Below are 11,536 nucleotides of genomic sequence, written 5' to 3'. Positions count from 1 at the left end.
TTTGGATAAACTGAGCCCAGGTTGGGGATCTTAACGGTTACTTTTACACCTGAAAAAATATTAAAACTTAATAAAGTGGCATATTAACAGCGCTACAGCGGAAATTAAAACAGCTTTTAGCTCTCAGCTTCCTGATATGGTGTGACGTATGTGCAAACGTAACTACGCATTCGCTTACGTACCCGAACGTAAACCACGCAGTGACGTAGCGAGTGGTGTCCCAATCCCTAGGGAAGATTACAAGGGCCCTACCCCTGTGGCTTCATTTTGAGGGTGAAGTGGTAGTGAGTGAGGGCTAGTGGTAGTGAGTAGGGTGAACATTGGGATTGGCCCTAACATACACTCACTGACAAAGACATGGACAATCTTTCACCACTCCCCCCCGGAGGCCCGGCACAGCCCAGCTGCTGTTTTTGACATTCTTGTGTTTGTTCCCAACAAAAGTGTTCACTCCTTACCATCTAAAATAAAAGCAAAAACCTCAGGTTGATTTAACCCCAGAACATTAATTTAATGGATGATGTTAATGTCAAAAACATAAGTACAATAATTGTCAGTGGATGTCAGGGCGACCATCGCACTCTGCACTGCAGCAACTATGCCATTAGGCATCACTAAGTCCTCCACAAAGTAGCTTTAAAAAGCATAAATGTCTGTAAAAACCTGCCATCAGCAGCAATTTTGAAAAGAGCCCGTCATTGTGTTTAAAAAAGTGCTGAATAAATGTTTTTATTCAATCAAAAATGCATGGCAAATGTCATCACAGTGTCTTTAACCCAGTCTATGTAGTAATGCCACTCCTAAGCACACGGGGCATTTAGATCAGTCGTGTCCGCTAATGACAGTATTCTCCTAGTGAGTGGGGACAGTCCGTCTTGTAAAACCACTGTCCCACAAGTGGGGTGAAATTTGCATCTTATATCGACGATGACTGATATATTTATTGTTGTTGCTGCCCCCGTGTGGTCAGCCAAGTCATTGCTACAGAGAGGTTTTAAAACTACACAATGTTCCTCCCACATACACCTCCCACATATTTACATATTCATATTACAATAAAACATGACAGAAACTTAAAAATCCAAATAAAAGACAGTAAGAAAGGATTTACTGCAGGGAGGAAAAAAATTCATATTCACTCAAAAAAAAAAAGTGGAATTCTTCCACTGGACAGCACTTCGATCTCTTTAGGCAAAATAAATATGTACAATATAAGACACCAATGATACAAAAAGTGATACAACACATGAAAGAATATTTGTTTTTTCGCTGCTTAAGTAAAACCAGCCCATTGTCACTGTGGTTTTCTGTAGTAAATCGTCGTTCTACAGAAAGTAGTCCCTTCTGATCCATGCTGGACAGCCGTATTAGTCATCAGACGTGCTCAGGCCCTGCGGTCATAATCACTGACCATCTTCTTGATATGATTCAGTTTGGACTTCAGATGTTTACAGCGGCGCTTCTTCACCTGGTAGTCTGGAGACTGCAGGGAGAGAGGGGAGATCAGGAGGAAAAAACACAATCATGATGAGAAAACATGGTCATCACAAGGAAACGAGTAAAACGCAGTTGTGACCAGTGGCGGCTGGTGCTATTACCAATTTACCTTGCAATTTACCTTGGCATAATAGGGGTGTAACAGTACACATAAGCCACAGTAAGGTACAAGCTTGGTACAATGGGGAAAAAAGAAAGGTAGAAAATAATATTTTGGTCCTTTAATTTTGAAAAATGTAAACCAAATCCAACAATGGCTTATTGGTCATAAGTTTTAGTGAAGCAGTTCAGTTATGCTGCAGTGGGAAAAGAAAACAAAGTAGGGGTTTAACAAGTCCACTGTTATTTTGTATTGTTTTTTTCTTCCTGGTTTGGGTTCAGTTTATTTTACACATTAGGGAGAAGAAAAACATTAACATTTCCATTGTTCTGTCTGGAATTTATATTATTTGAAAAGATAACGTTCCTCTCTAACAAATATTATTTCAAAAGCAAGTGTTATTAAACCTATTTAAAACAAACATAAAAATGTGGTTTGTGTGGTTCAGTTTGATTTTGAAAGACGTGGAATGAATTGTACAATCACATTAGATTAAAAAAACAACATACAGGTACATCACGATACTGATCGTGGATTCGTTGCTGATAACCGAGTTTCAGGGACGCACATGACTGTGTCCCTTTACGAATCTAATTCAAACCAATTAAGAGATCCTCAGGTCAAGTACTTATCAAATGTTAGAGAGTTTACACTGGATTCTGTTTGACCGGCGCCCCTTACTTCCAGAAGTAAATAAAATACCTTATAACTTAACTATAACTTAATTTTGAAAACAAATACATGTTTAAACAACATTTAATTACTATTGGCAGTCACCCACAGACTGAAATAACACCTTCTTTTAATAATTTATACATTTATTTTTATTTTTCATCTCTTGATTTGAACGGGCAGCGCCCTAGCACCCTCTACTAACCAGCCGCCACTGGTTGTGACGCAGAAACAAACTCGCAACAAGGACACGCGGTAATGAGGAGGAAACAAGAAAACGCAGTTGTGACGAGGAAACGCCATCGTGATGAGGAAACTCTGTCGTGACGTGAAGAGTTTACTCGGTTTCTTGGATATCAGCTGAAATCTCATTAAAGTTGTTGATCTCAGAAAGCGAGCTGGTCCAAAATCTTCCAGCGGCGCTGAAAGCAGAAACATGCACGTACCTTTTTCACACTCCTCATCCTGTCGTACTCGTCCAGAGCGTCCTGTTAAGAGGCAAACACAGACGTTCTTAATGCCGTTAGAGAAGCAACTGCTCCTGCAGCACATCAGGCTGTTCAAGCATCTCCAGAAAACATGGATTCCAAAGTGGAGAGAGAAAGATCATTCACAAGTGGACAACATTCAAGACGCTGGTCAATTGTCCCTGATGATTTCCCTCAGTCAGACTTTGTCATGTTCAAAAAAGCCAAACAAACAAGAAAAGCCATCTTTGCCTCCACTTCAAACCTTTCTACGTGTGCTTCATCTCACAAGTAGAGTTATAACGCATAAAAGAAAAGACATGACATGTTTTCTTGAAAATACATGACGCAGATATTTCATTCACATCTTTAAAAAAAAAAAATGGTGTCAACTTTTAAAAGCAAAACACACAAGACATGCTTCATTTTGTCAAATCTTAGCCACTCTGCAGCAACGCCACTCCTGACCAGATGTGGGCAGCATGCAGAGGTGGGTAGTAACGAGTTACATTTACTCCGTTACATTTACTTGAGTAAGTTTTGGGAAATCTTGTACTTTTAGGAGTAGTTTTGAATCACTATACTTTTTACTTTTACTTGAGTAGATTTGTGAAGGAGAAACTGTTACTCTTACTTTGCTACGTTGAGCTGTTATTTTTGTTTTATCCCTTTTATCCGCATACGCGTCAATCTCATGACATCACCGGGTGATTCTTTGGGAAAAAATTTTGTTTGTGCATGTTTTGTCACATTTACACAGACTCAAACACACACAGAGTTTCTATGAGTTCATGGGCTTGTTCTAGTTCTGCCTGGTTAAAAAAGAAAAGTACAAAGGCTTGAAATTTTGTGCTACTGTGCTTAATTTATTTTTTTATTCTGTTATTATTTTCTTTATTTTATTATTTATTAAAGTACTTGAATTTACTTTAAGTTATTTTTTATTAATTTTAATTAATTTTATTATTTTATTGATTTAATTTGCCTGAATATGATTATTTTGTACTTTTGTCTGCTTGAATGGTTGTGTTAAAAAAATAAATCAGACGTTACTCAACAGTTACTCAATACTTGAGTAATTTTTTCACCAAGTACCTTTTTACTTTTACTCAAGTAATTATTTGGATGACTACTTTTTACTTCTACTTGAGTCATATAATTCTGAAGTAACAGTACTTTTACTTGAGTACAATTTTTGGCTACTCTACCCAGCTCTGGCAGCATGTCCCATGAACGTTTGTGTGATGCACTTCTTCAGGTAGGCCCCTCTAGTGGGGTAAAGTGAGATTGTCAGACGTGCCGGCCACATCATCGCTGCGCTCCCTCAGCTTCTACTTTAACCGTTCACATGTTTCATAGTGGACGGACAAATGCCCGCTAGGCTTTGAAGTCCTCACCAGGTACTGCGGGCTTCCCTCCTCCAGCCGGTCCAGCTCTCTGTCCAGCTCTGAGAGGTCCTTGTTGATGCCGTCTAGGTACGCCTGCAGGTCCTTGTATTCCTGATGCTCGCGGTCAAACTCCTGCTTGTAGGAAGAGCGCTCCTGCTCATTTCTGATTGGAGGAAATTCACTGATGTGGTAAACAAGAGGTAGACAGGAAAAGAAGAGGGGAAAACGTAAACGTGAGTAAGCAGTATTAACCATGTAATAGAACAGTTTAGTGTTCACGCTCAAGAGTTCAAAGGTTAGTACCCTCTAATAATCTCATTTTGGTGGGAAATTTTAATGTAATGCTCAGATAAATACATTAAAAATAAAATTTTAATGAAGAAAAAGCTTAATCTCAGAGCCTACAGACTAACCATGTTAGATGTTCAAGTCCATGAGATCATGAAGGAAGAAAAAATAAGTTTTGTGTCCTGAAATGTCCTTAATTCTCAAAACAGTCATATCAGCTATGCACCTGTTGTTTAATGTAACTGTGAGAGAGGCGCTTGTTCACACGGGAAGCTCAGTCCCGTGTGAACCAAGACTTAGCGTGAGAACTGGCAGGCGGGGGTTGAAGGGGCAACCCCCTCCGCGAGATGTCGTATAAAGACGGAGACAGCCGGAAGTCGGGTTAGAGTCAGCTGTGGGTCTAGTACACGACGCCCAGCGGGTTTATGGCTGCTCTCTGCCTGGACTGTCCGGCTCTCCAGTCCTTCTGTGTTAAGGTAAGAGGTACATCGCCTAGCCCCTATGTAATTGCCTGTTGTTTTGTCATTTGCGGGGGATAACTTGACACAGAGTTATCCTAGCGAAAGGGCAATTGTGTGCGAGTCTTTTTGTGTGTCTTCTATGCAGATGCTTGCTTTTCTGGCTGGTAATAAATGTATTCATATCGTATAGCAAAAGCGAGTGTGTGTCCGATTCATTTTTGCACAGCCGACCGCTCCCGAGCCTAAAGTGAGTTTCTCCCAAAACAGATCACAACCAGAAATCTGAACCAGGACAGTTTGGAGCTTGGAAGAGTTTCAGGAGAAAACCTGTTCTGTCTAAAAGAACATGGAACCAGGACTGAGGTCCACAAAACTGCATCTGAACAAACCAGCAGACCTCTGGAACAATGTCCTCTGGACCCATGAGACCAACGTGGACATGTTTGGTCTTTAGTTCCAGAACCATGTTTGGAGGAAACCAGCAGAACCACCGCAGAGCAACTGACAAGTACGGTGGTGGAGGATGATGGTCTGGGTTATAAGTGGGTTATAAGCAGTTATAAGTGGACCAAGAACTCATCTGTATGCCCTAAAGCTTGGCTTAAATGGGGTCATGTGATAGGAAATGATTCAAAACACTTCCGACCAGGACCCACTACAATTCGAAGAATTCAATTATTTTAAGGCTTAAAGGAGCATGAGGCTCCTTTTAAGAAATTAGACTCTCTAGCGCCACCCTTCACCACGACGGACGTCGGGGGTACTGCAGCCAACAGCGAAGCCGGCACGGGAGAACGGGGAGAACGCGCATGCAGCGTCATGTGACGTCACATCCGCAGGACAGCACGGGAAATGCGGCCCCAGCCTTGCAGCACATTTTGCAGCACACAGCCTGTTCAAGGCAACGGACAGATATACTAGAGGGCTCATTCTTTTTGGTTTGGAACGCTTCATCTGACATTATTACTAGAAAAATTTAAACATATACAATTTTTTTTTCATAAATCCAGCCTCAAGCTCCTTTAAAAGAATCCGAAAAACCTAAAAAGGGAGAATTTGTTTTTCACATGACTGTATTAAATTTCTTGTACCTGTCGAAGTCGTTGTCGTCCAACTCGTCTCCAGAGGAGTTGTAGTCGGTGTCGTAGTCCTGTCCGTTGGCGGCACGTGGCCGACGTGCCCGCCTCTTTTTGGGTCGCCCAGCTGAACTTGGTACTTCTGAGCTGCTGCTGTAAGGAGCTCCATTGTGCAAGGGCAGGTCTTCAACCACAGGCCTGGTGACGAATAACCAAAAACACTCACAACTGGGACAAATTCATGTGTACACACAGAAAACGTTGATGGAGAACCAATATGAGTCGTGTCTGGCATACGAGTCGGTTCAAGGTCTACAAAAGTGATGTATTTTTCACGTCATGTTCTTTCATCAGCAAAAATCTATTCCACATCATTTGAGTCTTGTAGGGAAACACGAATCGTGAGGCAGCACCCCGCCACGACCGCTCTATTCCGACTGAGATCCACGGCCTCAGGGTTGGAGGTCCTGATTCTTGTCCTCACCCCTTCACCCTCGGCTACAAAAAGCTCCGATGTGAGCTGAAGATCACAATTCAATGTAGCAATCTTTCTGGGTGCATTCACACCAGATCAGTTTGGTCCAATTTAAAAGGACTAGAGTTAATTTCCTGAAAGTCCAGCTTGTTTGGGAAGGGGCAAATGTACAATCATACCGTCAAAGAATACACAGATGTTGCAACCTTCATCTATTCGAGTCAGAGGTGTCAAGTAAGGAAGTACAAATACTTCGTTACCTTACTTAAGTAGAAATTTTGGTTATCTATACTTCACTGTAGTAGTAATTATTTTTCAGACGACTTTTTACTTTTACTCCTTACATTTTCACGCAATTATCTGTACTTTTTACTCCTTACATTTTAAAAACAGCCTCGTTACTCCATTTCATTTCGGCCTTTAAAAAAAAACTATCCAGTTAAATTGCTCCATCCAGATAGAGTGAATTTGGTTGTGGTTGTTTCAGATGTTCTTGTCCAGTTTTGTTCTTACATCAGATTCCTGCAACTAAACTTGGATGTACATTCCAATAAAGGTTAGGATAAAAGATAACATGCCTCTGAAGTTTGACTTTTTGCACCATAACAATACTTATAGGCAACTAGTCATCATATCTTCTGCTCTCTGAAACACGTGTTAATGCTCAATAGTACACATATATGGTTCTTTAATATATTTGCATTATACTAAGATACATTCATTTTCAATGGCTTTTGTCCTTAATGGCTTTTTCCCCCTTACATTACTTTTACTTTAATACTTTAAGTAGTTTTGAAACCAGTACTTTTATACTTTTACTTGAGTAAAAAACTTGTGTTGATACTTCAACTTCTACAGGAGTATTTTTAAACTATAGTATCTATACTTCTACCTGAGTAATGAATGTGAATACTTTTGACACCTCTGATTCGAGTCTACTGGACCATTAGGTGTGAAACAGGGCTGCGTCCCCCTCTGTCACCATGTCCACTGTAGCAGATGTTATTTTGGACACCCACCAAACCACTAGGAAGCTGGTTGGGTTGATGCTGGACGATGTCTGCGTGTGCGTATGTTGTGTTAAACCGAGGTGCGTTGTACTCACTGCGGGGTGTAGCTCAAGGGCGGCTTATCGTAGTTGCTTTCATCGTCCAGATAGCTCCTGGAGCCTCTCAGGTTCTCAGGATAGGCTGAGACGGGAATCTCTTCCGGCGGAGCAGACACGTTGTTCACCTTAACAAGTCAAACAAACACTGATGAATCATCTGATCTGACGTAAACCTTGACTTAAGTGATAACCCATTAATTGCAGAGACATTTTTCTGTCCAGTTGCATAACTTTTGCATGTTGAAAATAAAGGCCAGGCTTTGAACCCATGTGAGGTCAGAAACCGGGTTGGTTGGTGCTCAGAGTATAGAGGTTTAACCTGTAGGTGCAAACACTGCTACGTGAGAAAAAAGTCTTTATGAAATAACTGCTGGTGTGGCTGCTAGTTCAAAACCAATTCACTGATTAATTGGTAGGGTTCCTCACAAATGACATCTAGACAGCCTGAAAGCTGAACATGTGACAGTCTAGGACAACTCTGAACCTTTGGACATCAGGAAAACCAAAACATGATTTATTTATTTATTTTTATTTTTTTTTTTGTTTATTTCAAACACATAAAAAAATATAAGATTTTAAAACAAAAATCAACAAAAAAGGGGAAAAAAAAAAACAGTGTCCGAAAAGGAGCAGGTAGAAGTAAAACTTATTTAACCCTGCCCCTTTGTTACCTCTATCATAAATTAAACATAAATATTAATAAATAGCTGCATTTAAGCATCAGAAAAATGGTTGCATTGATTGCGCTCCATTTTTGTTATAGTTTGTTGAGCTGGTTTGCCCACTCATTTTTTCTTCTGTACATGTTTGCAGGCCAGAGCTTCCAGAGCTGCATGCTGACCTGCAGTTCCCCCCTCTGACCACCTCAGTGTCTGCTGTCTACACCTGTTTATATAGTGGTCTCAGTAGTCCACCAACTAACCACGTATCAGTCATATGTACATAGTTAGTTCTCCAGTTAACGGATCATTAATACTAATATATCTGCTATTTTGTACCTTTGACAATATAGCTGTGTCTCTCCTCCCTCTGTTCTTCATCCTCTCTTATCTTTCTTTTCCTGCTCTACCTGGCTGGTCTTCAGCAGGAGGGTCACCCCTTATGATCCAGGTTTCTTCCCTCTTAAAAAGGGTAGTTTTTGCCTGTTATTGTTTATGTAATAATTGATCGGGGGTGATGTTCAAGTCTCTGAAAACCACTTAGAGACAACTTGTTCTGTAATAGAAGCTTTATAAATAAAACTGAATTAATGATTGCTGCAGTTTTAGCCTCAAAAGGTAACTGACCTGTAGGTAAGTCCCACCCCCATTAGTTACTGTTGCTAGTGATGCTAATGGTAATTGACATTAAGTCACATTAACGAATGCTTACTAACTTATCAGAGACAAGGTCTGTGTTTCTACGTAACGATTGTGATTAAATAAGTCTATGTGACGTAAGCGGAGTTGAAATTGGTATTAAAGTAACGCAGACACACGAATCTAAACGTTTTTCCCATAAACTCCATAAAACAGATGAGAGTTCAGGACCTTCCAGTGTCTTTCTGTGGAGCTGAAAGCTACAGATGTCAGAGTTCTGGTCCTTGTGGAATTGATACTCATACTTGGCTTACTGATAGGTAAATTGAATGATTTCTCTTAATTTTAAAAGCACCAGATGAATGCCATTTGTTGCTATACCATATACATTATTTTTATTGACTCACTCAATTTGATGTATAAATCGTTATGATCTTTTAGTTCGGTTCAGCTGTATTGTTGTTTGCACTTTCAAAGCCTCAGCAGCTGAAATCTGCCTTCTACAGTCTAAACTCCGTCTCAAACCTCCTAGATAAACAACCTCCTCGACTGAACCTACAGCATCTTTAACATTTCAGGTATGAAGCAGCTGTCAGGACTTGTCCTCTGCGTACAGAGGACAAGTGTACCATCCACCGCTCAGCAGCACGTCTCTGCCGTCAGCACTTTTAAACAAGTTCCCACAAGCACCTGTGAAGCCTTGGCACAGGTTCCCAGTATCGGGTTGCTTTGGTGGCATTTTTTTCCTCTAACTGGTGGATTTTATGGACCTAGACCAACCGGTTTGTCCTGTTCATTGCTTTGAAGTGAACTCAGCTGCATGTCACGGTTCTCAAAAAAATGACTCAGGTACTTATCGTTGCTCACTTGGTTCTGTTGTGAAACCGCTCTGAAAAAAGCTTCATGACTAATGAGTCCCTAGAAAGTGTAAATACTGGTGCCTAAATACTCCAACGGTCCAGGTTTTTACCATTCCAATTCCTCGCACTGCACAGTCCGTCACAAGAGACTGAGACTGTTATCTGAAGGTGCCACACCTTGAAACCAAGCGCACCTGGAAGTCCACTATTCCCCTCCCCCGCTGATGACAGGAGACTGTCACCAAACCGGTTTCACCGCTCCTGCAATCACTCTGTTTTCAGCTCTACCCCCCAGAGTTTCAGGTGACTCCTTCACAAAACATTTTGCAGGTTTTAGGTTCAGTTACAGAATATCATGGTCAGCCAAACAGGAAACAGCTCATTATCGTGCACCCTTCACTCAGTTAAAGTTGATGACACACAATGTTTGGATAATAGGAAGTTATCATTTTTTCTCTGCAGATTTTTTTTTTTTTTTTTAAACTTTGAAGTACCTAATTTTCACGCAAAAGAATGACCTCCAACATCAAATCTCCATCTAGTTCTACTCAACATAACCACACCACATGAAAATTAAAACCCACCAATCAATGAACTGCTCTACCCCCAGTATTAGTGCTGCGTCTTTGGTTTGCTTTTTAACAAGGCTAAGAGACTGGATGTTTATTAAATCTTCGATTGAAAAAATAAAATAAAATTACCGTATAGCTACGTAAGACCTTGGCACAATACTTCAACTGGTCCCAAGACTCGCCTTTTATCTTGCTGTAAGTAGTTATTCTGCTCTTTGGAATCAGTTTGCTTGTCCATTTGTCCGTCCGTCAACTGACATTCATCCAAACTTGGATCACGTGGGCAGGACCTTGAGTAAAGAGTCCACACCTTCCCCTCCCCAGGAAAAGACAGAGGTGCTCTCAGTTGGACATACCCAAAAACCCCTCCCCACCATATTAACTATCTCAACTGGCTCCTCCTCCCGATGTGGAGCACCACCAACTCTACTCTGATTTTCGACCCACAGAGGGGACCACAGGTAATGGTTAGAACATACATCCACCAGTAAACCTCTCCTTCTTCACCACCACAGACCGCTACAGAGCCCACATGTTTGCAGATCTTGCACTGATCTACCTGTAGATCTTCTCCTCTGTTCTTCCCTCTTTCATGGACAAGACATTAAGATACTTAAAGCAGAACCTGATCCCAAACCTTTATTAGGCATTAAACCGTTTTCCGTCTGAGAAACATGGTCTCAGATTTGGAGCGAATTCTTGCAGCTTGATGATGCCAACCGAACCACATCCTCTGGAAAAACTAGGTCTATAAAAGTTAGAAGCTTAATTGATGATGAAAGTCGGCCCTGACGGAGTTCTTGGACTAGATTGTTTGGATTTAAGAAAACTGGTTAGAAACCTCTTGGAGTCCAACAATCTGCCACGTCCCAACCAGAAGAAGGAGCATCCTAAAGAGTTCTGGCGGCTACAAATCCATATTCTGTCCATCGCGTCCTGCTTCCCTTCCTCTTTTACCAACTTCCTGCTATGTTTTTTTTCCAGAGACTTGCAAGGCCTTACACCTCAAGCTTTAGGCCACGATCACTCACCCACGCCTCCACATCCTGAGGTGGTGTCACTTCATCAATGACTTTCACTTTTTTCCAGAAAATGTTGCTCTTGCCGTAGTTTCTGATTTTCTGGCGGGTCTTCAGCGCAAAGACGAGCATGATGATGAGAGCGGCTGTGACCAGGAAGCCGAACACCACGGCAATGGCCTGAAGACAGAAGTAAAAGACTGAGTTAAGAGCATACTACAGCCACATGACAAGGTGCAGAATAAAAATAGATGG

The 11,536-nt window shown here is 41.2% G+C and overlaps 1 protein-coding gene across 1 annotated transcript in view; it reads right to left on the bottom strand.

The window, feature by feature from the left end:
- Window positions 1–279: 279 nt before the first annotated feature.
- The window catches only part of marveld2a (MARVEL domain containing 2a), a 40,338-nt gene continuing 29,081 nt past the window's right edge, over window positions 280–11,536 (bottom strand). Inside the window, exons 13-18 of the mRNA XM_061733171.1 lie at window positions 11,294–11,461; window positions 7,530–7,657; window positions 5,965–6,147; window positions 4,134–4,305; window positions 2,716–2,757; window positions 280–1,483 (exon numbers count right to left, since the gene is read on the bottom strand). Of these exons, the coding sequence (XP_061589155.1) occupies window positions 1,385–1,483; window positions 2,716–2,757; window positions 4,134–4,305; window positions 5,965–6,147; window positions 7,530–7,657; window positions 11,294–11,461 (792 nt within the window). The 3' untranslated portion in view covers window positions 280–1,384. The remainder of the gene's footprint in view (window positions 1,484–2,715; window positions 2,758–4,133; window positions 4,306–5,964; window positions 6,148–7,529; window positions 7,658–11,293; window positions 11,462–11,536) is intronic.

Source organism: Cololabis saira, chromosome 11 (assembly GCF_033807715.1).
Source record: "Cololabis saira isolate AMF1-May2022 chromosome 11, fColSai1.1, whole genome shotgun sequence".
NCBI lineage: Eukaryota > Metazoa > Chordata > Actinopteri > Beloniformes > Belonidae > Cololabis > Cololabis saira.
This window is presented reverse-complemented; position numbering and strand designations above follow the sequence as displayed.